Raw genomic sequence first — 24,015 nt, 5'->3', positions numbered from 1 at the left:
ATATATATATATATATATATATATATATATATATATATATATTTGTGTGTGTGCATATAGGCACAAATATGTATGTTTATATTTATGTGTATGTATGTGCATATGCGACACACAGTAGTTCTCAAAGTGTCATTTCTGACTTATATCAGCATCACCTGGGAACTCATTAGGCATACACATTATTGGGCCCTACCCCAGACCTGCTGAGTCAGAAACTCTGATTCTGGGGCCCAGCAATTTATATATTAACAAGTCCTCCAGGTGATTCCGATGTTAAAGTTTGAGAGGAACTATTGCATTACATCATTAAGTTTTAACCACATTAAAATATTTTCCATCATTCTCTAGGTTCCTGTAGTCTAATTAGAATACAGATTATTTTGTGCCATAGACACACAGGTTATCACAAATTAGAAAGACCCATAAATAGGAAAGTTCTGTTCTAAAGTGAGAAATTGGCAAATCTACCGGAACATAGAACCAGACCTATAATGTCACAGTAATAGCAATCATGATTAGTCATAAAGAACAAGTAAAATTATAGCCGCCCACTAATTTTTAATACCTCTGAACATATGACATTTCAATGGAAAAAATAACTTTGGTCCAGAACACTTCTTACCAGGTGTTACTTGTTTTACAAAGAAACCGAAAGTGCACAATAATACGTTCATATTTGCCTTCGATTCTGCAATGTTTCTTTCTTGTTCTATTAATGTGACTTGGAGAGCTTTCAAATGAAGTTTGTTTTTCATAAAAGAGAATCAGAATCTGTGTATACCTTCTACATATATGTGTATGTTGAGGTTGCAGTCTGTACTGTGACTAATATTGGGATTAGCTGCTTACCTAACAATCAGTCATATTTTCAAGTTAACATCTATTGCATTCAAGATGTCAGAAATTACGTATTCAGCTGATTGGCATTTTTGGCTGGATTGTTAAGCTCTCTACTTTGTTTTTAGAATAAAAATCTCTATTTATTAGCCCATCATCTTTCAAAGTTCTTCATCTTCTCATATTCACACGTCATTACAATTAAAGATCAAACACCAGTGAATATTTTAGCAGAATAAAATGATAATGTCACGAATTATGCAGTGGCATTTCCATTGTACTCTACACCAATCAATTTATCTTAGTTTAACATATTCTTCCTGATGGCTACCAACAGTCAAGACTGATAAATATGGAAATAAATTTCATGAATATATTTGATTTTCCATGCTTTGTTTTTCACGAGCAGGTCCCCAGACTCAACCAATGCTTTCTTTGGCTGATACATTTAATCAAATTGTAGAGCTTTATATAATAATTAAAAATTATTATTTTCACAAAGAAAATCAGGATGAATTAATAATTTAATGTTTTGATTGTTTCCTACTTTGAGTATAAACAGACTTTAACCAGTTTTGTACACAGATTCATAATTCTTCAGAACCTATATGGTTATATTTGTAATGTTCATTTTTCAGTGAATTTAAGAAGCTATTAAATAGCACATGTATACAGGGGTGCCTGGGTGGCTCAGTCGGTTAAGTGTCCAACTCTGGCTTTTGGCTCAGGTCATGATCTTACGGTCATGAGATCGAGTCCCATGTCAGGCTCCACAGCATGGAGCCTGCTTAAGATTCTCTCTCCCTCTCCCTCTGCCGCTCCCCTGTCCACTCGCATGCCTGCACGCTCTCTCTCTCTAAAATAAAAAATAATAAGTATAAAAGCACATGTATACAATTGTGAAGGCCCCTGAGTAGGCTTTCCTTCCATCCACATCTCCCGGTGCTAGCCAGCATGTTACTACAGAGTAGTGCATTCTACCAAGGAGCCAAACTGCTAGTTGTTCGGTTTTTTTACTCTACAGGCACAGTCATTCTTCTCTGCCCACTGGAGACCCAGATGCCACCAAGATGTATATTACAGCCAACTTTGGCCCACAAAGACACTTAGATACGAATCAGTTCATTCATGTCACTCGCTGAGAAGAAAACAAATTCCACTAACAGATTCACAGAGAGTTTAGGGCTATGAAATTATTCGCAGTTTTAACATCGGAATGATTTATTGAAGGAGGGGGAGAAACAGAATCTTCAAAGTGGCGGATGGATTTGTGTTCTCCCGAGTGGCCCTATGACATTTAAAAGCAGTTAACGTAGATCAGCTGCTCTTACTAGGAGATAGGAAGACAAGTGAACAGCACCCCATGGCAGGCCCTTGTCTTAAATAAGAACTAAGCAGACCTTCATTGCCAGCCACAGAGGATGTCCAAGGGCCAATAATATTTTATGAATTCTAAAGAGAGAGAGAGAGATCACAAGGATACCTGTCCTGCAGCTCCCCTAACTACCTGTTGCTTGGTGATAAAATAAGGCAGTAGAGTCTTAATTACACATAAATCAGAAAGCAGATTTACAGGACTGCAGATCTACAACACAAATCTGTCCTGGCCAACTTACTGACAATTAAGCTAAGTCTAAGAAAAGTCAATTCTAATAAAACAAAAAAGCAGGACTTCTAAACTCAGTATATAATTGTTAACGGAACAATATTTCATATCAGATGCATTATGCAATATTTCATGTCAGGTACATGGAGTAATTTGTGTACTTGACATAGTTTTAATCAAACTGTTAAACAGTTACAGTCTTGAACACAAATCTCTGGGGTAATACTACTGTGTATATTAGTTACCAGATTTTCTGGATAAAACTTACCCTTCAGAGCCATTCCCATGTGTTTTGATGCAAATTACCAGAGGTTTTGGTATAAGAGAGTGCCACCTTAGTAATAATGAGATTAACACCTTAGAAAGAGAATATGAGGATAGTGGGGTGTAAGTATCTAAAAATATTAAAATGTAAGTAAAAACAGTTTTGATCATTTAAGAAACCACTCTCTGAATCAAATTTTTATGGGCTGTTAAGATACCTCTGATACTCCACAGCATTTCTCACCGTTCAGTTTATTTTTGGACAGGTGGTAGACTTTTCAAATATGAATTTTATTTATAACAAGTAATGATCCAGATGAGAAAAAAATTATTCACCCTCCATACTTGCTTTCGGCATATCACTTCTTAAACTTATAATGATACTGTGGGGCATACATCAGATTAAAAAAGACAGGAAAATGTGAAAATACCAACGGCCCCCACAACCTTGTAATGATTTTGCTCCTTCCCCGAAATCTGTTAGTAAACCAGGTGTGTATATCAAGGGGATTAAGGTGCTATTCATCAGCATTTCCTACCTGATATGAATAAGTACCTTCAATGAAACTGTGTGAATATTAAAAGTTTCCTTCCATATATTCTGTTGAACGAAATCAAGCATGCCTTCATGTTAATTTCCAGCTATTGGAGTCGTAATATTGGGCCAGAAAGTACAACATTCCTTCTTACTTGACTTTTTTCATCTATTAAGTGTAAAGCAGACAACAACACAAGTACATACTAGAAACATTTAGAACAATGGTGGCATGTTGATACTGATACTTGAGGCCAGTCCATTAAAATCTGAATGTTTAATATTCTAAATCTAACACAGGACAGTAAACAAAATCTGGAAAGATATTTAGCATTAAAGACAGCCTTAGAAGTGACTCTACACAATGGGATATCTTCATTTGTGTTTTGTTTCCACACTGAACTAATTCTAGATTTTTCCCACAATTAAAAAAAAAAAAAAACTAATAAAATTCCAGTCCTGTTTAGTCTCAGAAAAAAATCTTATATGAGGAAAATTGCACATAAGGGGATCAGTGAAATAAGCGATGCTTTCTAGGTGACATATCTTAAGTGCCACAGAACCCAGAATTCTGTTGTTCCTGTCATTGTTCTTAGGATTCATGTTATAAACATTAACATGACGTTTGTTCTATTTTTGACATATAATACATCAAATAATAGACTTTTCACAGAAAATATAAATACATGTTGTATTTATCATCTGTGGAAGCTTTCTACCAGAATTTTGACACTTCACATTCCAAGGGAATTTCAAAAGGAAAGGGCAGAATTCATCCAGACTTCTGGGTGTACACAAATTTTTAACCGGTGGTACATATAAATAAATGTTGTAATTCACAAATGCTGAAAATGCAAACTTCTTTTACTGATAATAGGATTAATTATCTCCCTCCACACTTCCCCCAAAAAGCTAATACATTTCATAAAATGTGTTTTTCAGTATTAAAGGAAAGACATGTCAACTGAAAAACTAAGAATTCCTTCATTTAAAAATGTACATAAGTGCCTATCATTTTACCTTGTCTCAAGCTATCCAAATAGTAAAGTTTGTGCCATTAGCAATATTTTTCACTTGTCATCTGTCAGAACATTTTGATCTATTCAGAGTCATTCTACTTTGAAAAGCATGATCCGAGGTCTCATTTCTTTTTCTCCCCAGAAATATACCAACAGGTTGATTGACATGGGCAGCTACAATCTGAGTCCATTAGTGAATTGTCCCACATTATTTTTGAAATGCTAACGGAGGATACATACGGACGTCCATCCATACAATTCGTGAGCTATCTAAGCAAAGTCTTTCTTCTTCTTCCAGAAAACCTATAGGGACTTCCGACTTCAGGGTGTGTTAGAAGGCACACTGAACAGTAAGACCTACGATACTCTGCACAGACGTTTAACAGTCGAGGAGGCTACAGCCTCCGTCTCGGAAGGAGGAGGACTTCAGGGCATCACCATGAAAGACAGTGATGAAGAAGAAGGCTAATAACTCCCAGCTCTGTGGGAGGAAGGAGGACCTTGACATTATTTTGTACCCTGTCCTTGTAATTACATTGATTGTTTGGACCAAATAAAAAAATGCTGGTATTTCACTCCACATTGTAAAGAGTGAACCTGGAAGCAGAGTTAAAGGGGAAAATGGCAAGTTTCTTGGTTTGGGGGGATTTTTAAAGATTTAGTCTCTTTTGTGTAGTTTGACCTAAAATGAGCTTTGGCTTTGTGATTGGAACATAACTTTTTGGTTTTTTTGGAAGATTTGACTTTTCCGTCTGTAATTACATCAAAGTAGTGTCCTGTGTGTGAAATGAGATATGTATTTCTCATAATGTGACATTGTGAGAAGAAGCTACTTGGATCACTGTGCCAGCTCTATTGTGCCCTTGTTAAAGTGGTGTGTATTTAATAGTTTATCATTTATGTGTGAGGGTTTTTTTTTTTTTGTAGTTAATTTGCCATTGTTGTGATGTGTGTAAAAACTTTTTAACCTCTGTTCTTAGTATTCTGAGTTCATCTGCAGGCTTCAAGGACTGCCAAACCCAAATATAGACTAGACTATCCATCAGCTTGTGTCTTGTTTTATTCTGAACATTCCTCCTTTCAAGTGTAAGAAAAAATCCCAAAGTGTAAGGTAGTAAATGTGCTGCCATCAACATACCATATTCTCCTACTTCTAAGTGTAACAGCTTGCAGGCAATAAAAATCTATTTGGTCGAAACCACTCCTGTATTTATTAGACTTGTGTAAATTAAATGCAGTAAAAAAAAAAAAAAATGTTTGCAGTATTATAAAAACCCCAACAATTTGTCTCTGTGTTTTTGTGTTTTTGTTTGTTTACAATCAAATGAGTAAAAGATATCAACAGTGCTTTTGCACCTAGAAGGCACACACATTTGTTAAAAGAGTAAGTTACTACCACAGTCTATTTCCATAGCAAAGGTGATGTTGACTACATACTCCTATGCGTTATTAACGTTAGCAGTGTTAACTAATAAAAAGTAATACTAGGAATGCTGGTAATTTAACTAGCAATTGACATATTAGTTAACTATTATATCTTCTTCCAAAATATTTTCTTACTATAATTTTGAAAAATAATAGTGTTATACTTTGTAATTTCTCTGAGTTTTAATTTTGTATTTTTTCCTAAAATTCATATTGTGCTACTACATCCATTCATAAATAATCTTTGAATGAGGTAAGTTAACGCAGAATAAGCAGAGGTATCCCTGAATTTATGTAAACTGTAGTTCTGGAATTTTGGAAGTGAAACCGACTTCTTACACCTCCAAATTCATTCTCCTGTGTTGTTATAAATGGTGTCTCAGTAGCTGGACTAGCCCACAAAAATCCATTTAATTCAGTTATTATGTACTACTGGTTTGGGCTCAAATCTGGGTCCTGGGGGTAAGACGCCCTACGATACAGGACGAACATGAAAGTGGATGTCTTCCCCTTTCCTGGATTAGAAACTAACTCTACCAACTCCGTGTTGGGGAAAGTCAGTTTTTCCTGAAATGCTCTCTTTCCCTGTCTTCACCTTCACATCCAGTATCATCCTCTCTTTGGGCCCCTAGGTGTCCAGTTGTGCCAGCCTAAACTCAGTGGTACCCTCTCCACGGCTGCTGCCGCACAGCTCAAATGGCTGGCTACTTGCAAATTACCCACCCTTGTTTTCTTCTAAATGTCTGTGTCTTTGATTCAGCTCATCTCTAAGTAATTGGCCCATATTTTCCTGAAGTAGGAATGACGGATGACTGATCCCTTCACCCCCCTCCAGCCCTATGAAAGGAAATATCTAGCTGATCCAATTCAGAAATGCAGGGGAAAGCCCTTGGGGCCAGGCGGATCTCCCTGCTGATCTAGTTCACCTGCCTACTGGCTCTCTTGGCTGGTCAGCCTCTTGTAGCTTCTCTCTAGATTTGCGGGTTCTCTGCGCCTTCCCTTCTGTACTCGGGAGATTTCTGAAAGCTCTACTCCCCACTCCAACCTTCAGTGGCTTCCACAGGGAGAACAGCAGAGCCAAAGGCAGGTAGTGGGGATGCTCAGAAGTTTATGATGACTATGTGGACTAACCTTTTAGCCACAAAGAGGCGTAGAAGAGAAATCTATAAAGCAACTGAAAAAGAATGAAGTACCACTTTTGGGTTTTTGCCCAGAAATTCTCTCCAACATAACTGCAAATTGCTTGAAATGACTTAATAATTGTTCATCGGTGTGTGTAACTGTTAGGGTGAATACCCAAGCATCTGTCTATTAAAGGAAGCCAAGTGTTACTATTTTTTAAAAAAGTATTATTTCATTTAAAGGAATTTAATTGAAAGATGAACAAGTTTTAACAAAATTTTTGAAGTGAAAATCATTTTCAACTCAAAGAAGTAGTCCTATCCTCCTAAATGGTTTTGGGCAAGGGCCAAAAAGTGCGTTTGGGGGGCAGTTTGGTGAGTGTTGCAGGAGAAAATAACTAATGCAGTCCAATATCCAGCTGGAATGGATCTGTTAAATAACACGTCTAAAAGGAAAGTTTCTCCCAACGCATGGAGAAAAGAATAATAATGCCTTTTCCCGGAAAGGGAAAGAACCACACAGAGCTTAACGTAAACCTCTCAGCTCCATCTGTGGGTCGTTCTTGCATTCACGGGTTTTTCCACCTGAATTCCCCTTAGTTCTTGTTCATTGTCCCTCGCTCTGCAGAAAGGACTTCCTGCTACTTTTGCAGTAAGCGCCCGTGCAAAGTGTCTCGGGGCACCCACCCCGCCCCCCACGGTCATAGCCCGGCCTGGCCTGGCGCCGCCCTCCTTCGCCCGCGAAGACTTCGGGTCCCTGAGATCCGGGAAGGTGCGCTTGGTGGGAAGGAGGTCACTCGGCCATCGCTGCTCATGGAGCCCCTCCCTGCTGCGACCTCCTGCAGTCCGAGAGGCGCGCGCCCCCAACCCTCTCTGCCCGCTCCCTGCAAACGCGCGGAGACGCGGGGTCAGCACCCGGCGTACGGGACGAGCGCGCTGGCGGTCGGCAGGATCCCCGCGAGCCGAAGCTCAGAGCCTGCCTTCCCATCCCCTCCCGCCTGGCGTCTGGTAGAAAGACCTGAGCGTGGAGATTCGAGCATGAGCCTGGTCGCTTTTATTTTTTTACTCCCCAAACAGAAAATGGAAATTTCCCGGTCCGGGTCCCTAAAGGGAGGTGATAGATCGATGTTCCTGAGAGATGTTCACGCGCCGCTGGTGGCGGGGTAAACACTCGCCCAAAGAGCAAGCAGATCGGCCCCCGCGCGCTCTGCGCCTCTGCCTTCGCCGCAAGGCCCAGCCCCCACCGACTGCCCTCGACCCACCCCACCCCTGTTAGTTTTGCGCGGAATTGGAGGCCTGGTCTGTGGGAGTTCGGGAAGACAGTGTTCGTCCTATCTTTACATGGGGCCCTCCTAACTCGCCCCCCTGCCCCAGTGCGGCGAGCGCGGTGGAGAGCGGGTCTCCTTTCCCCCTTCAAACGCTGCTCGCTAGACGGGCAGCAACCTTCGGGGAAAGCGGACGTCTGAGTTGGCTCCAGTACTTTGCTGCAGACGGAGTCGAGCCCAGGGGCCTGGGCAGCCGGGCGGAGGCGAAGAGGAGCTGAGACCCCGCAGTGCCCGAAGCGCGCGGCTGGCAGTTGCCCCCCCTTCCCCTTCCAAGGGTGAGGCTTACCCCCAGCGTTGGCTGAAGGATGGGGTGCAGAGATGCCTTAATCTGCTCTTCTCTGTGACACTGAAGAAAGATACTTAGAGGAGTAGAAGCGGATAGAGACTGAGCGCAAAGCGCTGAGCCTGCGTTCCAGAAGTCACGACCGACAGTCAGTCGCGCCATTTGTCCGTGTGCAAGATGTGATTGTTTTAAGGGAATAGGCAGTGGAGTGTGAGAGTGTAGTGCCGAGAAGAGAAGAAGAATTCGATGTGGTTCCCAAATGAAGACCCCTGATTTAATACCAAGAAACAGGTGCACAGGACACCGCTTGGAGATCGTAGTAAGCAAGGCCTTGGGGCCAGAGAAGCCTGGGTTTGAGTCTTTTGAGTCTTAACAGCTACACCTCTTCCCCGCCTCTGAGCTCTGTGTCCTTGGGCAAGTCACTGAACCTCACTGTAAGACGAGGACTTAATAAGGCAGGTAGTTGTAAGAATTAGAGACAGGTAATAAGTTGTGGCCAATACTAACTAGTTCTTTGTGAGGAATGGATTCAAAAGAAATCGTGGCAGTCCTGCCTCTGCCAATGCGCACCACCATTCTACAGCCATTGTCCCCGCGGTGGTTTCAGGGTCCTTCTGCATCACAGCCAGCTCAGCGGATCTTCAGCCTCGCCCCCGGCGTGTCAGTGGACTGGAGGGTTCCGGGGTTATATATAGGGCCAGCCTAGTGGGAGGAGAGGAGAAGACGGGGAGGGGCAAACCTTGTCGGGTCTCCGAAAGGGCCGGCTTCGCCTCGAGCAGCCCCCGGAGCGGCCGGAGGGAGGGAAGGCAGCTGGAGACGTGCCTTTGGGGGATGGAGTTGGTCAGAGGCTCAGAAACTAGACAGGTGTGATCCCGAGGTGCTAGACCACAAGTGAGGGATCTCAGACCTCGGCCTCTGCCCAGTAGGTTCTAAGTGCAAGAGAATTTAAGGGGCAAATTAGTGTTCATTAATGTTTTCCAAAGTTTAAGGAGGCCTAGAATGGCGTCCTGAGTCTCAGACCAGAGATGCTCACACAGTAAGCGCTTGGAAAATTCGAAGCGGAACCGAGAGAAGCAGAGGAGGCCGCAAACCGCCCCAGCGCGCCCCACGGAAGTCGAGCGAAAACGGCTGACACTGAGGGCAACAGTCAGCACCGAGTCCTGGCCCAGAGTGCTGAACTGCCAGCCCTTGTAGGCTGTCGTGAAAATACCAATAGCTGAGAGGCCCAGCGTGGGCCGAGGGCAAGCCCCAGGGGCTCATCCCAGCGTGTCCGTGGCGAGGGAGACACGTGCCCTGGTGATGCTGGGGCCAGGCACTCGGCGGCCTTGGAGACGAAGACACTCACCACTTAGAAAAGGGCAAGATACTCCCCCTGCTTTGGGCTGGGACTAGAGCTACTTTTATAACTGGAGGGATATTCCCCACCTTCATCATTCCTGTAAGGTAGCCTGCCTGCAGCTTCTGGGTTCCAGATAGAGGAAGAAGAATGCCACAGATGCCTTTAACTCCCAGGACTTCATAACTTTACATCAAAAGTGACTGTATTTATGTGCTTATTTGTGGGTGATTGTTAAAATTTAGCAAATAGGGGCACCTGGCTGGCTCAGTCCCTTAAAGGGCGGGAGGGGGGGGGGAGGGTTGATTTCAACTCAGGTCATGAATGTAAGGTTTGTGGGATCCAGCCCCGGAAGCAGGGTCCAAGCTGAGAGCACCGAGCCTGTTTGGGATTCTCTCTCTCCCTCTCTTCCTGCCCCTCCCCTGCTCACTCTCATTTTTTCTCTCTCTCTCTCTCACAATAAATAAACTAAAAAAAATTTTTATATAAAATTTAGTAAATAAACATATTCTAGACATATTCGTCTAAAATCTTTTTCCATCCCGAGGCGCCTAGGTGGCTCAGTTGGTTGAGCACCTGACTCCAGCTCAAGTCATGATCTTGTGGTTCTTGAGTCGGAGCCCCACATTGGACTTGCTCTCAGCACAGAGCCAGCTTGGGATCCTGTATCTACCCCTCCCCCCCCCCACTCTCCCCTGCTAGGGTGTGCTCTCTCTCTCAAAAATAAATAAAACACTAAAAGATATTTTTAAAAAATCAATAAAATAAAATCTTTGGCCATCCCTAGGATCAGTGGTTCTCAAGTCAGAGAGGAAGTGAAGAGTTTATTTTGAATTCAAGAATCATCAGGCAGAGGAGTTACCCTTTCCTGGGCTCAGACACAGACTTGTTTCTGGGTCCCCTACACACAAGTTGTACCTTTGAAAAAATTAAAAGTGGTGTGTCAAATTATTTCCTTTTCTGCTTCAAATCAATTCTGACTTGCCTCTTAACACTGCTTCCTTGCTAACAGCCAACCAACAAGTAACACCTCTCGTGGGTGTGATTGGTGGAAAGAAACGTTTAAATGCTGAAACTTTTTAGGGCATTTCTCTAAAATGCCAAGGAAGCACAACGAATTGTAACTTTGGAAGGAGATACTGCTAGGGAGGTAGAAAAAGTTTCATTAAAGAGGGGTTATATAGCAAAAGGTCAGAACCCAGCAGGACTGTACTTCAAAAACTGGAAAGTGAAACGTGGAAAGACGGGGGTAGCAGCTGATTGTGGCAAGAGAGAGCTTTGACAGGTCCCCCCCCCCCCCGCTCCCAGAGCCGGGTAATAATTTTTTAAAACACACTTCAGAGTTGCTGTATTAAAGGATCTCATTTGTTGTCATTTGTTCAAACTGCCCAGGCTTTTTTGTTGTTGTTGTTATATTGTGTGATTGCTGGGTGTATTCTTTCATATAATTAGGATAGTCTATCAAAAAGTTGATTAATTTTAGAAATGCATAAGTGCTTCTAAACAGATGAAATGTGCTTTAATCAAACTGGGATTTTTGAAAAGCTTTTGTGAAAGGTTAATTCATCATTCTACAGAAGAAAGTGTCCCCTGGAGACCTTAGGACTGAATGTGGGAGAGCAGGCCCCCAAGGATAAGGAAAATCCTCAAGGCTGTGAAAAATAATTTAGCAAATGTGATTCTTTATGTGCATTTTAACATGTCCATGTATTTAACCAGAAATCAAATCGTTGAGCCGAAGGGGTGTTTTTTAAATACAGATTTTCTGAAAAATTTTTTGCAAAAGTTTGTAGCCTAACTTTTTAACAAGGTGATAGATAGCTTTTCATATGTAAAGTAGTTTTATTTTAAAATCTCTTTTCAGTCTCCAAGCCTCCCAAGAATGAAATAGGCTTTGATTTAGTCCCATTTCACAGAAAAACAATCCAAGGCAAAGGGTAACTGCCACCATCTGTTGTGGTTAACAAGGGGTCCACTAGCTGTGTGGCCTTCCCCAGATGAAGGCACTCTGCTTTAGGAGGCCAAAGCAAGGCAGGAAACTGGCATCATTTAATCCGGCCCTCAAAATGTGTGGGACAAATTGGTGATAGAAGTACATACGAAAAACTGTCTTAGAAAAGGGGAAAGGTTGTTGTCCATTTCAATGGACAATTGAAGAATCCAGCTTTAAAATGATAGTAAGGGGGGAGGGGTGCCTGAGTGGCTCAGTCTGTTAAGTATCCGACTTTGGCTCAGGTCATGATCTAGATATTGGTGGGTTCAAGCCCAGCATCAGGCTCTGTACTGACAGCGCAGAGCCTGATGGGGATTCTCTCTCCCTCTCTGTCTGCCCCTCCCCTGCTCATGCTCTGCCTCTTTCTCAAAATAAGTAAATAAACATGAAAAAAAAAAATGGAAGGATAGTAAGGAACATGAAGGAAAGGGGATTATAATGGCTAGTTTTGCATACGGGTTTTGCAGAGGCAAGAGAAGCTGGAAGAACGGAAAGATGCAGGAGAAGGAGGGGGAAAATGGTCTTTCCCGTTTGCGATTTCCAGTTACCACCACACCCACGTCTAAACAATGAGGGACGGGCTCCGATGCCCACTCGCGGCTGGACGCGAGGAGCATTGGCAGAAGCGGAGCGCGAGGCCAAAGGCCACTAACACCAGTGAGGCCATCGTGGCTAACATACGGGGACGCTCGGGTCCCACAGATCTTGCGGCTGGATTTGCCCATGTCCCGCATTTGATTCCACATCATTAGGATGAATCATTAGGAAAATAGGGCTCTGGATTTGGAATTTACTAGTGGTATCCAAGTTCAAATTCAGAAAAGAAAGAAAAAACACGAATCCTAGAAAAGCAACGACAGCGATCACGTGTACTTCGTAGCTGCCGCCTTTCCCTTTTCCATCTTCTATGTGAATCGGCCGGTTGGAGCCCTCTCGACAGAGAAGGCATTCTGTCAGTAAATGTTGGGGCCGTCACTTATCTAGAGAAATAATAAATTGGAATGCTCTGCTAATATTAAAGGCTAATGATTTTCCTCTTCAAATAAAACGTCGATATCTGCCAAATAAAAGGGGAAGAGATCCTTTGGAAAGTAAGGAACCCCAATTATTATCATGCCTGCTGCCTTTTGAACGCAGCATATGCTCTTAATTTTTAAAATTGTTTTGCTTTCCGTAAGAACTCTAAATCAGCGTCATTAAAGCCAATTTCTCCTTCTTTCCCTGTTTTCTCCCTCTCCGCCTCTTCTTTCAACAGTGGTGTGAAAGTTCAGTTATTCTCCGTCATGAGTATAAAGCTTTGGAAATCAGCTCATGTGCCAACACCGGGAACTTTTCCAGGCCCACGGTGCGAAAATGGAATATGTGCTGTGGAATTATTATTTTTGTCCTTTAGGTTTACATCTACGCCTTTGTATTATGTAAATTTATGAGAAGCTGTGAATCACAGGGTTAGGTAGAGGAGGGGTTTCTTCCCCCTCCACAGGCAGCGGGAACCGACCCCATTCAGTCTTTGAATGATGCACAGCCTTCTTATCCTTCCGTGGGTTTTTTTGTTTGTTTGTTTTGTTTTGTGTGTTGTTTTTTTGTTTTTTTTTTTTTTACCCAGACCCAGCTTCTCTCCCCACCGTCGACCCCGCGGGCCGGCAGGGGCTCAGGGCTGACACCCAGGCCCCAGGAGCCTCGGCAGACACGTTCGTGACAGCAGCCGGCCGGCCCCACGAGGTCGCCGGGGGCCGCGGGATGCTGTTCCCCTGTTGCCAGCGTCAGCACTGACGCGGGGCGCTGAACGCTTCGCGATCTTTCCAGTACCCTCGTCCCCTGTGAGTCTAATTGGAAGCTATGAGGGCGGACCCACTGTCAGCGAAAGTCAAAGAGTTAACAACTCAAAGAGGACACAGAGGGAAGAGAAAAAGAAAAAAAGACTTCCAAACTAATTCAAACTAAGACGGGAGTAATTTTACTTAACATCGTAAAAGTTGGAGAGATTCCTTAAAGCCTGGGATTCACAGTTCAACTTTTGAAACATGTGCAATGCCTACAGGATCAGGTCTGAGAGAGGCCTAAGGTGGTGGGGGCGGGTGTCGCAGAAGAACGCCACCTCCACCAAGAGAGGGGGCCCAGGCCAGTGGCTGAGCGTCCCCCTCCGTCCTTCAGGGATTGTGAAAGTAGCTGGAGGTGGCTGTGGGGGTATTGTGCTCCGTGCACAGTCATGCCCTCTCCTCCTTTAGCAAGGAAGAAGGGCTTGGCAGGGGGAGCTCAGGAACCGGAATGAAAGTTCAGGTTGGAGGGTGGGGCCCAAAGGGGAAGGCAGAAGGAAACTCTTCCACCGAAGAATCGAGTTAGAAAACTCCCTCGCTTTCCCCGAGACCGTCAGGAGACACCCAACAATTGGCAGCCCAAGCCGAACGGCTCCGAAGGCAGGATTCGCGCGGCTGGGGCGGGCACTGAAACAGAGGGCAATGGACACGAAAGGTTTTCGGAGGAGAGCTCACAGGTGCCCCCACCACCCCGTTTAAAAGTGGCTTAAGGAAGTGTTTTCCGGGAAACTGAAAGTGACAGGCAAAACTTATAAAAAGATGCTCCGGTTCCCTCTTGGGCGTGCCACGGCGTCAGGCCTGTTTTCTTTCTCTTGACATCTAGATTAAATGACCCTTCAGTTACACCCGGAGTCGTCAAAGAAAGTCTATTAGCGACTGTTCAGAAACTTTTCAAACGGGAGTTCTCCGCCATCTGTTACTTGGTCTCTAAACCCGATCCGGCATCCCCGCCCGAAACCCTTTGGTGACTGCCCCCATCTCCCACCAGCCTTGGGGGTGGGGAGGGGAGGGACGGAGCCGTCGCTGGATCCGCGGGGGTGCGGCGGGGAGAGGGAGGAGCGAGATCGCGCCCCAAAGGAGCGCGGGGCGCGAAGGTGTGGTGGAGGCCCCGAGGCCGGAGGTCAGAGGGATCCAAGCGACGACCGCGCGGCGCGGGCAGGAGGGGTGGGGGGCGCGGGAGCCCCGCCGGACGCCCAGCGCGCGGGGGGCGGGCGGGGAGGTCTGGCTGGCGGCGGGCGGTGGGAGTAGCGCCCCGGCTCCCAGTCCCCTCTAAGCCGCTCCAGCCTCCCTAGTCGGCCCCTCCAAGGCAGGGTCACAGAGCCCGGTCGCCCCCGGCCTTGCCGACGTCATTTTTAACCGTTCGGGACTCGTGAGCAAGAACCAATAAGTGGAGATCCCAGCCAGGGAGTGTTGTCAGCTTTTCGGTTTTACTTCGGACTTCTTTTTAAATGGCTCTGCTCCGGCAAACGAATCGTGAGTGAGGCCGGGCACCTCAGCTCCGGCGCCCGCAGCGGGAACGCAGTTCCCGTCCGAGGCCAGGGCCGGGGGGCGCCGAGGTCGCCGCCGTTATGGACGCCCAGGCGGCCGAGGGCAGCGGGTCGGCGCGGGGCGCTCCCGGCCGGGAGCCACCGACGGCCGGGGTCCGGGAGGTAACTACGTTGATAAAAGGCTCTCGGATTTTCATTGACTTCTGTTGCTTCTCCATTTTTCTAAGCTCCTCCTCTGCTCTGTATTATTTGAATTTCTATTATAGACATTTATTTCACGGGAAATCAGAAAGTTTGCAAAGAACATCACAACTGCTCTAAACCTCGTGGGTAGTATCAAGGAAAGAATCGGGCGGTGTCGAATGTAGGTTTTATTTTGACCACAAAAATGACTCGTAAAAATTATCTGGGGACTGCTGCTGAAAAGCTATAATCAGCCAGTTGCACAACCAGCGATCAGTGCAGAACAAAAGAGCGTGTTTGGGGCGTCCTCTTCTAATTGTTCACTTCCCAGGCTTCCAGAACTACCTTGTAAATTGCAAGCAAAACTTGTCTGACTTTTGTAGTTTGACTTGTAGCAGCTTCTCGGACGAGTTGGAAACATTGGGTTGCTTGTTTCTGAACTTCTTTTTCCCCCAAGTCCAGCTCTGAGTCGCAGTCTGTAGGGAACACACCTCACAGGCCTGTGGGAACGGGTGAGAAAAACCCCAGCATTAGTGGAGGGGCAGAAACAAACCCGCGGCAGGTGATCCTTGTCTGTAGTGCTTGCCGGCTCATTAATAGCTCTCACCTTTGGGGCTCTTCCTTTACTTTTACAAACCGATTTAATATGTAAATGCTGTTTTGAGGACAATAATTCCACTAGGTTGAACCGAGACCCCCAATAAAAAGAAATAAATAGTAACAACAAAGGTCTAAACAACAAACCACGCTCCGTCCTCCCCTCCCCCAGAAGAAAGGAGAGCTCGGTGAGTTAACTGACCCCTCCTTCACAACCAACCGAGCACACTGCCCTTCACACGCTCTACAAAATTAGCAAAAATTCTTTATTTGCTGCCAAACTAAAAGCACACTAGTAGCCTCAAATCGGAACTCGTAGCTCTTGTGTTTGTTGATGTGCTGGAAAGTTAGTTCCCACTGTGTATTCATTAACTTAATCTGAGGTACTCAACAAGACTCTTCCTTTGAACCTTGCAGATCCCCCTCTTTGGGGCCTACTCCAACGCTCCACCTCCATCACACATTACAGGAAGTAACAAAAGACAAGTCAGAGATAAAGACTGAGTAAAACTGTAGAAGAATTTAGGAATGTTTTTCCTCCTCCAGAAGGCAGGTAGGTTGCTATTTGTTAAACAGGAAGACTTGTGGATGGGTCCTAGTGCCTGGGGAGGCAGGGTGGTCGGAATAATAATCTAGTCTCTTCCATTGAGCTCATAGTAGCTACTAAGAAGCAAAGGGAAGGCAGGCTGTTACTTCTGATGAAGAGGCAAGGGCCATGGATGTTGGAGAGGCCTGAAAATTCTAAAAACATGAGCAGAGATGAATTCATGCACTTGGCAGAAGGTTGGATAAGTTATCATAGTTTCTAATCCATGTGTTCCTTTTTAAAAACTCAACAGCACTTTGTGGCTTATTAAAGAAGAAGAGGGGAAAGATTGTGGATTATAATCAATGGCTCCATTATATTGCCTTTTATTTCAGATTGCAATAGTCTTGACCAAAAACTGCATTTGCTTGTGACAGGAATGTAAATTTAAAAACCTGTGAAAATTATGCAAGTTCTTGAACAATCAAGAACAAAGTTTAGGAAGCACTGAAATAAAAATTGGGCTCCCGAGGCAAAAAAAAAGAGAGAACTTGAAATTATTTTAGAAGAGTAGAAATTTTTCGCATTTTTTCAGGAGGTCTTAAGAGTTTAGAAGGTCTCTTCATATCAAGGGCTGCTCTGCTTCCCTCAGCACATCTCAGGCGGGATAAACCACACACTTAATACTCCCCTCCCACAAGGATTTAAATACTGGCTTTCTGTGACTGGGAAGGAGTGGGACACTTAAATCACTGGCTCTGACCAAAAAGGGGATTAGAAGAGTCTCAAAGAAAGTCCAAAGAAACTATAACTGCTTCTATTTGCCATTAATGAAACGAACAAGGCTGTCTTGCATTCTTTTAATAACCGATTTTTAAGTGATGAACAGTTTTAGAAGCTTCTGAATTTGCCAAATATGCTCTGCTTTGCTTTTCTTTTTTGTTTTGTTATCTTTCAGATGTGGGGAAGAAAACCCAAAGTACTGGACAGATTTGACAAGACGATGGAAGCCCTTCCTAAATACATTTTGCATTTTGTTTACGGCAGTTCTGGCTGAATACAGATGTATTTTTTTAAGTAAGAGCTTTAAGTTAGGTTTTGAATAGAAGATACTCATTAACCAATGTTGGAATATCAAGACCTTGATTTCATAAAAGCACCTCTTCAGTCTTTAGGATTAGCAAACTCAGGTCTGATGTTTTAAAGGGAGGGCATAATTGCTACTTTGCAATATTTGTGTTAACTCGCATGACACTTTACTTTCAAACACTTGTCAAAAAGGCAAATCCCGAAAAGACCAGTGAAAAGCAAACACTGGAAATATTAACTATACAAATAAGTATACCCCTTAGCCAGTAATTCTCCTTGTTAGTTCGGTGTCCACCGAAGGAGAAATGTACCGAGGTCAAAAACAGGACTCTGGCCGTTAAGGAGGAGGGAGTGGGGGAGGGGGAGAGGGGAGTGCGGAGGGACACGCGACGAACGTAAAACAAACTGGTGGCATTCAGTCCAGAAGGCAGGTAACGCTCCGGAAGCTGATGAGGTGTACCAGTCAGCTGGGCGCTCCGAAGCTTTCCAGAGCCAGGCTGTTTTCGTGCTTCTTTGCTTTTTCCTTCAAACCTGGCCCTATGTTGGAGGGGTGCAGCGTGAGGGGGATTTTTCGATGTTGGGAAGTGGCAGGTAGGAAAGGAAACCTGACCTGCCCCAAAAGGCAGCAATTAAAGTCTTAACGGCGACCCATCTGTCGTGGGACGCCACCGCCCCCACCCCCACCCCGTCTTTCCCCTAGCAAAGCCGTCCCCGAGCTCTTTGTCTGAGCAGGGAAGAAGAGAAGACAGGGTCTGAGGCCCCAACAGCAAAAGGAAAGGAAATTTCCAGCTTGGGTGCACCCTGGGTGACTGAGCCCGGGCCCAAATCTGCCGCGAAGGCGCCTCTCTCTGGACTCGGCTCTAGAGCCCTAAGCTCGCCTCACCCTGCACCTGTATACGGCTGCAGCCTCCCAGCCCGAAGCCACCCCGAGACCCGAAAGGAGGCATTTCCCAGGCCTAGTTGTTAAGGCCGGTCGCATCCAGACTTTCTCCCCATTTAGCCCTTTGGCTGCCTCCAACTTCCAATAGGACTCACGCCTCCTCCCCCACATCCTTAGCAATTGCGTGTCCCCACCACCCATCCCGCTGCTCTGCTCCGCCGCTGGACACAAGGCGCGCGTCCCCAGCCCTGGCTCTCTGCAGTGTCCACCCCTCTCGGCTCGCACGGCCGGGGCGGGGCAGACCCTCACGAAAAGCCAGAGTGAGTGGCCTGTGCTGAGCATTGTGGTAGGGAGGAGGGGTTATTTTGGGGCAAATTTCCTCCGTTTGGGGTCCAACTTCTCATTTTGGGGTGACATTGCTCAGAGGCTCAACAATCCCAGGTTTTATAGTCTGCATCCAGGCTCCCACTGCTGACCCTTTCCAGGCCTCTTGCAAGAAGTCACCCACACCCACCCGTCACCACCCGTTCTACACGCACTCACTGAGGGTAACTCACCAGGTAGACGGCACCCTGGGCTGCAGCGGGTGGCCACTCCCAGGGGCTTGCGGGCCGCAGGGTTCTGAACTGGCACGTTTGCGCTCTTCCTCCACTTCGTGGCTCGGGCTCGCGGCCGCCGATCTCTCGCCTCGCAGCCGCTAGTCCCACGGCTAAGCTCTGCGGGATCGCAGGCTTGCAAAGGGGAGCAACCAGGAGCGTGAGCGCTGCAGTGGTCGGCGCGCTCCGGACCGCGCCTGCCTAGGCGGCGGGAACCCGCGCAGCACGGAGAAGCAGCCACCGGAGCCTTCCAGGAACACCCCTTACGCTCTACCGCTCCTCGCAGAGTTTTGACCGAGGCGCCAGACCCGGGGGCGCCGGCATATTGGGGCGTTGCAGGGACTAGGTCTCCGCGCGCTCGCGTGCCCGCAGGTCCCGGTGCTCGCCGCCGCGCGGTGAGCACACGCACCCAGGCTGCCTCCTGCGCTGCTTTGACAAGTGGTGGGGACTCCAGCAGTAGGGACATGGAGGGCTGGGGGTGGAATCATAGGTTGTTTCCCTTCTCTGCTTAACTTTCAGTATCTAAAATGCTCCGAGAGAGCTCTGAGAGCAGGTACTTAACAGAAATATTTTTTCTGGGCTCTCAATGGAAACGTATAAAAGCGCGCGCGTGTGTGTTCGTGTATATCGGGGGTGGGGTCGGGCCGCAGCCGAGGTTTCTTGTCGTGTGATACGCGCCTATGCCTTGCAACTCCTTCTCAACTTTGTGGATGGAGTGCGGCTTTCCCAAACTTCTGTCAAGGTACCACATTTACAAAACCACAAATACATAACAAGCCTCCCAAGGCCTTTAATTCTCAGGGACGTTTGTGAGGCCAGTTACCTGCTGGCGTCTTCCAAGTGGTCCAGATTCGGCTCGGGCCGCAGAGACTCCGGGATGCCAGGAGTCCTCAGCCCCGGGCCCCAGAGGAGCCCTAGAAAGAGGGCTGCGGAGGAGGCGGCGCGGCTTTGACCTGGGCCCGGTGTCGGCCCGGCGGAACCGTGCAGAGAAAGCTCGGATTTCGCTGCGGTCGGCTTCCTGGCCGTGGCTTTCTGGAGCCTGGCGTTTCATAAATATAGCCGGGCGTTTGCCCCTGAATTAGACTCCGTTTCCTTATTTAGCCTTTGCACAATGATTTTAGATGATGTCACTTAGAGCTAAACGAGAAAATTGATCTCAGATTTGCTTGGCCTTTAAAGCCTGGTTAAGCAGATTGAGAATTAAAAAGACAGAGGAAAAAGCAAAGGGGCGGGGGAGGACAGCGAGGTGTGCGCCCGAAAGACTGCGCGCAGAGGGGAGGGCGTGCCGCGCGGCGAAGAGCGCCCCCGCCTCTTTTGGGCGGGGGAACTTCACTCACCAATGAAAAGTAGTCACTGACTGCGGAGAAAAAAAAAGTTTTCCTGTTGACTGTTGGAAGCGAATTGAGCAATTATCTAGTTTACCTTCTCCTCTTGGAAGTTAACGATTGGCGAGATCTTGGCTGCGTTATTGACACAACACTTTCTATTGATAGAAATAAGTAGTGATTGTCCTCGAGTCATTGGTGCGCCAAGAACTCTGCGATGGGCTGGCAGGAGTCCATTGGGCTGGGCAGGCAGGTTCGGCTGGTGATGCTGGGGAGGAGGAGGAGGAGGCTGCTGGTGGTGATGGTGCCCGTCCTCCTCTCCGCAGGTCTGTGACAAGCAGGGAACAAGGCAACGACGGCGCAGCCTGGCCCCGGCTGACGGACGCTGGCGACTCAGAGATGGACAGTAGCTGCCACAACGCGACTGCCAAAATGTTAGCTACTGCTCCGGCCCGGGGCAACATGATGAGCACCTCCAAACCCTTGGCTTTCTCCATCGAACGAATCATGGCGCGCACCCCAGAGCCCAAGGCCCTGCCCGTCCCCCACTTCCTTCAGGGAGCCGTGCCCAAGGGGGACCCCAAGCACTCTTTGCATCTTAACTCGTCGATCCCTTGCATGATCCCCTTCGTGCCTGTGGCGTACGATACGAGCTCCAAGGCTGGAATGACGGGTTCGGAGCCGCGGAAGGCGAGTCTGGAGGCTCCGGCGGCACCCGCAGCGGCGCCCGCAGCGCCCGCGTTCAGCTGCAGCGATCTGCTCAACTGCGCGCTGAGTCTCAAGGGCGACCTGGCCCGGGACGCGCTGCCGCTGCAGCAGTACAAGCTGGTAAGGCCCCGTGTGGTCAACCATTCTTCCTTCCACGCCATGGGAGCCCTGTGCTACCTGAATCGAGGTGACGGCCCCTGCCACCCGGCAGCCGGCGTTAACATCCACCCGGTGGCCTCCTACTTCCTCAGTTCCCCTCTGCACCCTCAGCCAAAAACGTATTTAGCTGAAAGAAATAAACTGGTGGTCCCGGCGGTGGAGAAGTACCCCTCGGGAGTAGCTTTCAAAGACTTGTCCCAGGCTCAACTGCAGCATTATATGAAAGAAAGCGCCCAGCTTCTGTCGGAAAAAATCGCGTTCAAAACCTCTGACTTCAGCCGAGGCTCTCCTAATACCAAGCCCAAAGTTTTCACTTGCGAAGTGTGTGGAAAGGCAAGTACTATGCAGGAGGGAGGTCTTCCTTCCTTCCTTCCTTCCTTCCTTCCTTCCTTCCTTCCTTCCTCCTTTCCTCCTTCTTTCCTTCCCTCCTTCCTTTCTTTCAAATTTCATTTTATTTTGTAATTATTTGTATACCTTTTCTATAAGGTTATTTCCTCCCTCCCCCTGCTCTGCCGCGCTTAATTTCAAAGTACTTGTTGGGCTAACCTGTTCTCCATGTGTTTAACTTTAAGGTCTTTAACGCACACTATAACTTAACCCGTCACATGCCAGTGCACACAGGAGCCAGACCCTTCGTTTGCAAAGTGTGTGGAAAGGGCTTCCGGCAAGCCAGCACCCTGTGCAGGCACAAGATCATTCATACCCAGGTGTGTTCCTGGTTTACTTCGGAACGGTTGGTAGAAAAATAGCCGCTAAACCCTGACTGTTTAGCAAAAGGTTTAAAATGTGCTAGCTGGACAGGAGGAAATGCCATGTTTTTGCCTTTGTTCTGCTTAAAAACACGGGAGACAGCATTAGTGTGTTTTTGAGTTTCCAGGACTCCACAAAATACCTTAACTTCTCTGCTTTTCTTCCCTTCCCCTTAGGAAAAACCTCACAAATGTAACCAGTGTGGCAAAGCATTTAATAGAAGTTCCACTTTAAACACGCATACCCGAATACACGCAGGCTACAAACCGTTTGTGTGTGAATTCTGTGGCAAAGGATTTCATCAAAAAGGTATAGAACGCAGGAGGCGTTGCCTTTCACCGGTAGCCTTACTGAAAGTTCCAATCTTTTCCGGGTATTTTAGAAAAATGATTTTTAAAGTGCACCTAGTTACTGGTGCATCTGTTGCCATTCCAACCTCCTGCCCTTGCATCTGATTAGTAATAGAGAAAGACATGGTTTATACAGTGAGGGGTATTTCCCAGCGGCTTGTTCTCGTTTTATATAATTGGGTTAATAAATATGTTTTAAAATGTGGAGGGGATGGCCTCATTGCTGATATTTACAAGTAAACGTGGGGAGAGACGTGCAGGTGCCCAGCGCAGCCCCGCACCTGCTGTACGAGCTGTGGCAGCTCTTCCTCCTGCTTTGCAATAGTCCACTCCTCTCTTTTCAAGCTCTCAACTTAGACCCACGTCCCTGTCATCTGTCTGTTTCAGGGAATTACAAAAACCACAAGTTGACCCACAGCGGGGAGAAGCAGTTCAAGTGCAGCATCTGCAACAAGGCCTTCCACCAGGTTTACAACCTCACCTTCCACATGCACACTCACAACGACAAGAAGCCCTTCACGTGCCCCACGTGTGGCAAAGGCTTCTGCAGGAACTTTGACCTCAAGAAGCACGTCCGCAAGCTACACGACAGCAGCCTGGGGCTGGCCCGCACGTCCGCTGGGGAGCCCGGCACGGACCCGTCGCCCCCTCTACAGCAGATGCCGCCTGCCACCCTGCCGCCTCTGCCGCCGCCGCTGCCGCCCCCTGGTCCCCTGCAGCCCGGGCTCCACCCGGCCCACCAGTGATCAAGGCCAAAGTCCCTTCCCAGCCGCATTCGGGCCCCACTACCGAGGCAGCGGGGGAATAGAGCTGGTCCTGCAGACCCAAGCTGGTCTGCAGACCCCAGGGCGTGTTGGGGCCCACGTTAGCGCCTACCAGAAGCCTCTGCACTTCCCCCGCCTTTAGCCTCTTGCATGCACCTGCTAAATGGTTCTGTGTATTATATCCTATATACGCACTAACGATTATGAGAAAATTGGGGGTTTTGTTTTCTGATTTTTTTTTTTAAACAAAATTCTGTATTTATTGAGATCTGTATTATCCTACCCGGGAATGCTGCACCATTTTAATTTTATTATTGTATATATTTCCATTGTGTTATTCTGCGGTCTCAAGATGCCTGCCGATTGTTTATCATTTCCTCTTTCCCTGAGGTAACAAGACACTGTGTGTATGTTATATATACACGCATAGATGTGTGTGCCTGTAAAGGCACATTTCACAGTCGTGAGCACACACACACACACACACACACACTAGAAAAAGGTGGTTCATTATGGATGAATTTGAATTTTGGTTTTGATTCTTGCACGTGAAAATTGATTCATTGACTGTTGGAAATAAATACTTGGAACATGCTTATTTAATCAACAAACGTAAGGGCTCTGTTCATATTATTCAGCTAGAGATCACTATTCTGACCCCCTCATCCTTCCACATTCTTTGAAAGTTCAACCCTGGGTTAGTACCACCTAATGTTTGTTCTGAGAAATTCACCAAGAACAAAATAATAGTCTCTTTACACAGTTACAACTTCAGCCCAAAGCAATGAAATTTGACAAAGTTCAGAGGCAGAAGATGTGAAGTTTTTTAACAAACGTCTTTGTCCTGGGCCATCTGATCTGTTTGAAGTGCTGGTTAAATGGAAACAACGTATCTAGGAGATGTGTGTAATATACATCCCAAACGTGCATCAGGACAATACCATACAGAAAGGTATCCATTGTTTGCATCCTGAATGCACACAGGCACTTGTACACAGCTGGCAAAAAGATCCTCCGTGTTTTTATGTGTATATATGTTT

General features: G+C 46.6%; 2 protein-coding genes across 8 annotated transcripts in view; both read left to right on the top strand.

Annotated features, from left to right (window-relative positions):
- CADPS2 (calcium dependent secretion activator 2) overlaps window positions 1–5,304 on the top strand; it is a 545,032-nt gene extending 539,728 nt beyond the window's left edge. For all 6 annotated transcript variants that reach the window (XM_049641753.1, XM_049641747.1, XM_049641748.1 and 3 more), the window contains one exon: window positions 4,560–5,304. In XM_049641753.1, the coding sequence (XP_049497710.1) occupies window positions 4,560–4,730 (171 nt within the window). In that variant the 3' untranslated portion in view covers window positions 4,731–5,304. The remainder of the gene's footprint in view (window positions 1–4,559) is intronic.
- Window positions 5,305–14,772: 9,468 nt separating this feature from the next.
- Window positions 14,773–23,605, top strand: FEZF1 (FEZ family zinc finger 1). Of its 2 annotated transcripts, XM_049641744.1 has the most exons (6): window positions 14,773–15,210; window positions 16,246–16,381; window positions 20,571–21,444; window positions 21,684–21,818; window positions 22,038–22,170; window positions 22,599–23,605. In XM_049641744.1, the coding sequence occupies exons 3-6, from the start codon at window positions 20,644–20,646 to the stop codon at window positions 22,955–22,957; spliced, it is 1,428 nt and encodes a 475-aa protein (XP_049497701.1). In that variant the 5' UTR covers window positions 14,773–15,210; window positions 16,246–16,381; window positions 20,571–20,643; the 3' UTR covers window positions 22,958–23,605. The 2 variants fall into 2 exon arrangements, with proteins under 2 accessions (XP_049497701.1, XP_049497700.1); XM_049641743.1 differs by lacking the exons at window positions 14,773–15,210; window positions 16,246–16,381 and adding an exon at window positions 16,405–18,034.
- The last annotated feature ends 410 nt before the right edge of the window (window positions 23,606–24,015 follow it).

This window comes from Panthera uncia, chromosome A2 (assembly GCF_023721935.1).
Source record: "Panthera uncia isolate 11264 chromosome A2, Puncia_PCG_1.0, whole genome shotgun sequence".
Classification (NCBI taxonomy): Eukaryota; Metazoa; Chordata; class Mammalia; order Carnivora; family Felidae; genus Panthera; species Panthera uncia.
This window is presented reverse-complemented; position numbering and strand designations above follow the sequence as displayed.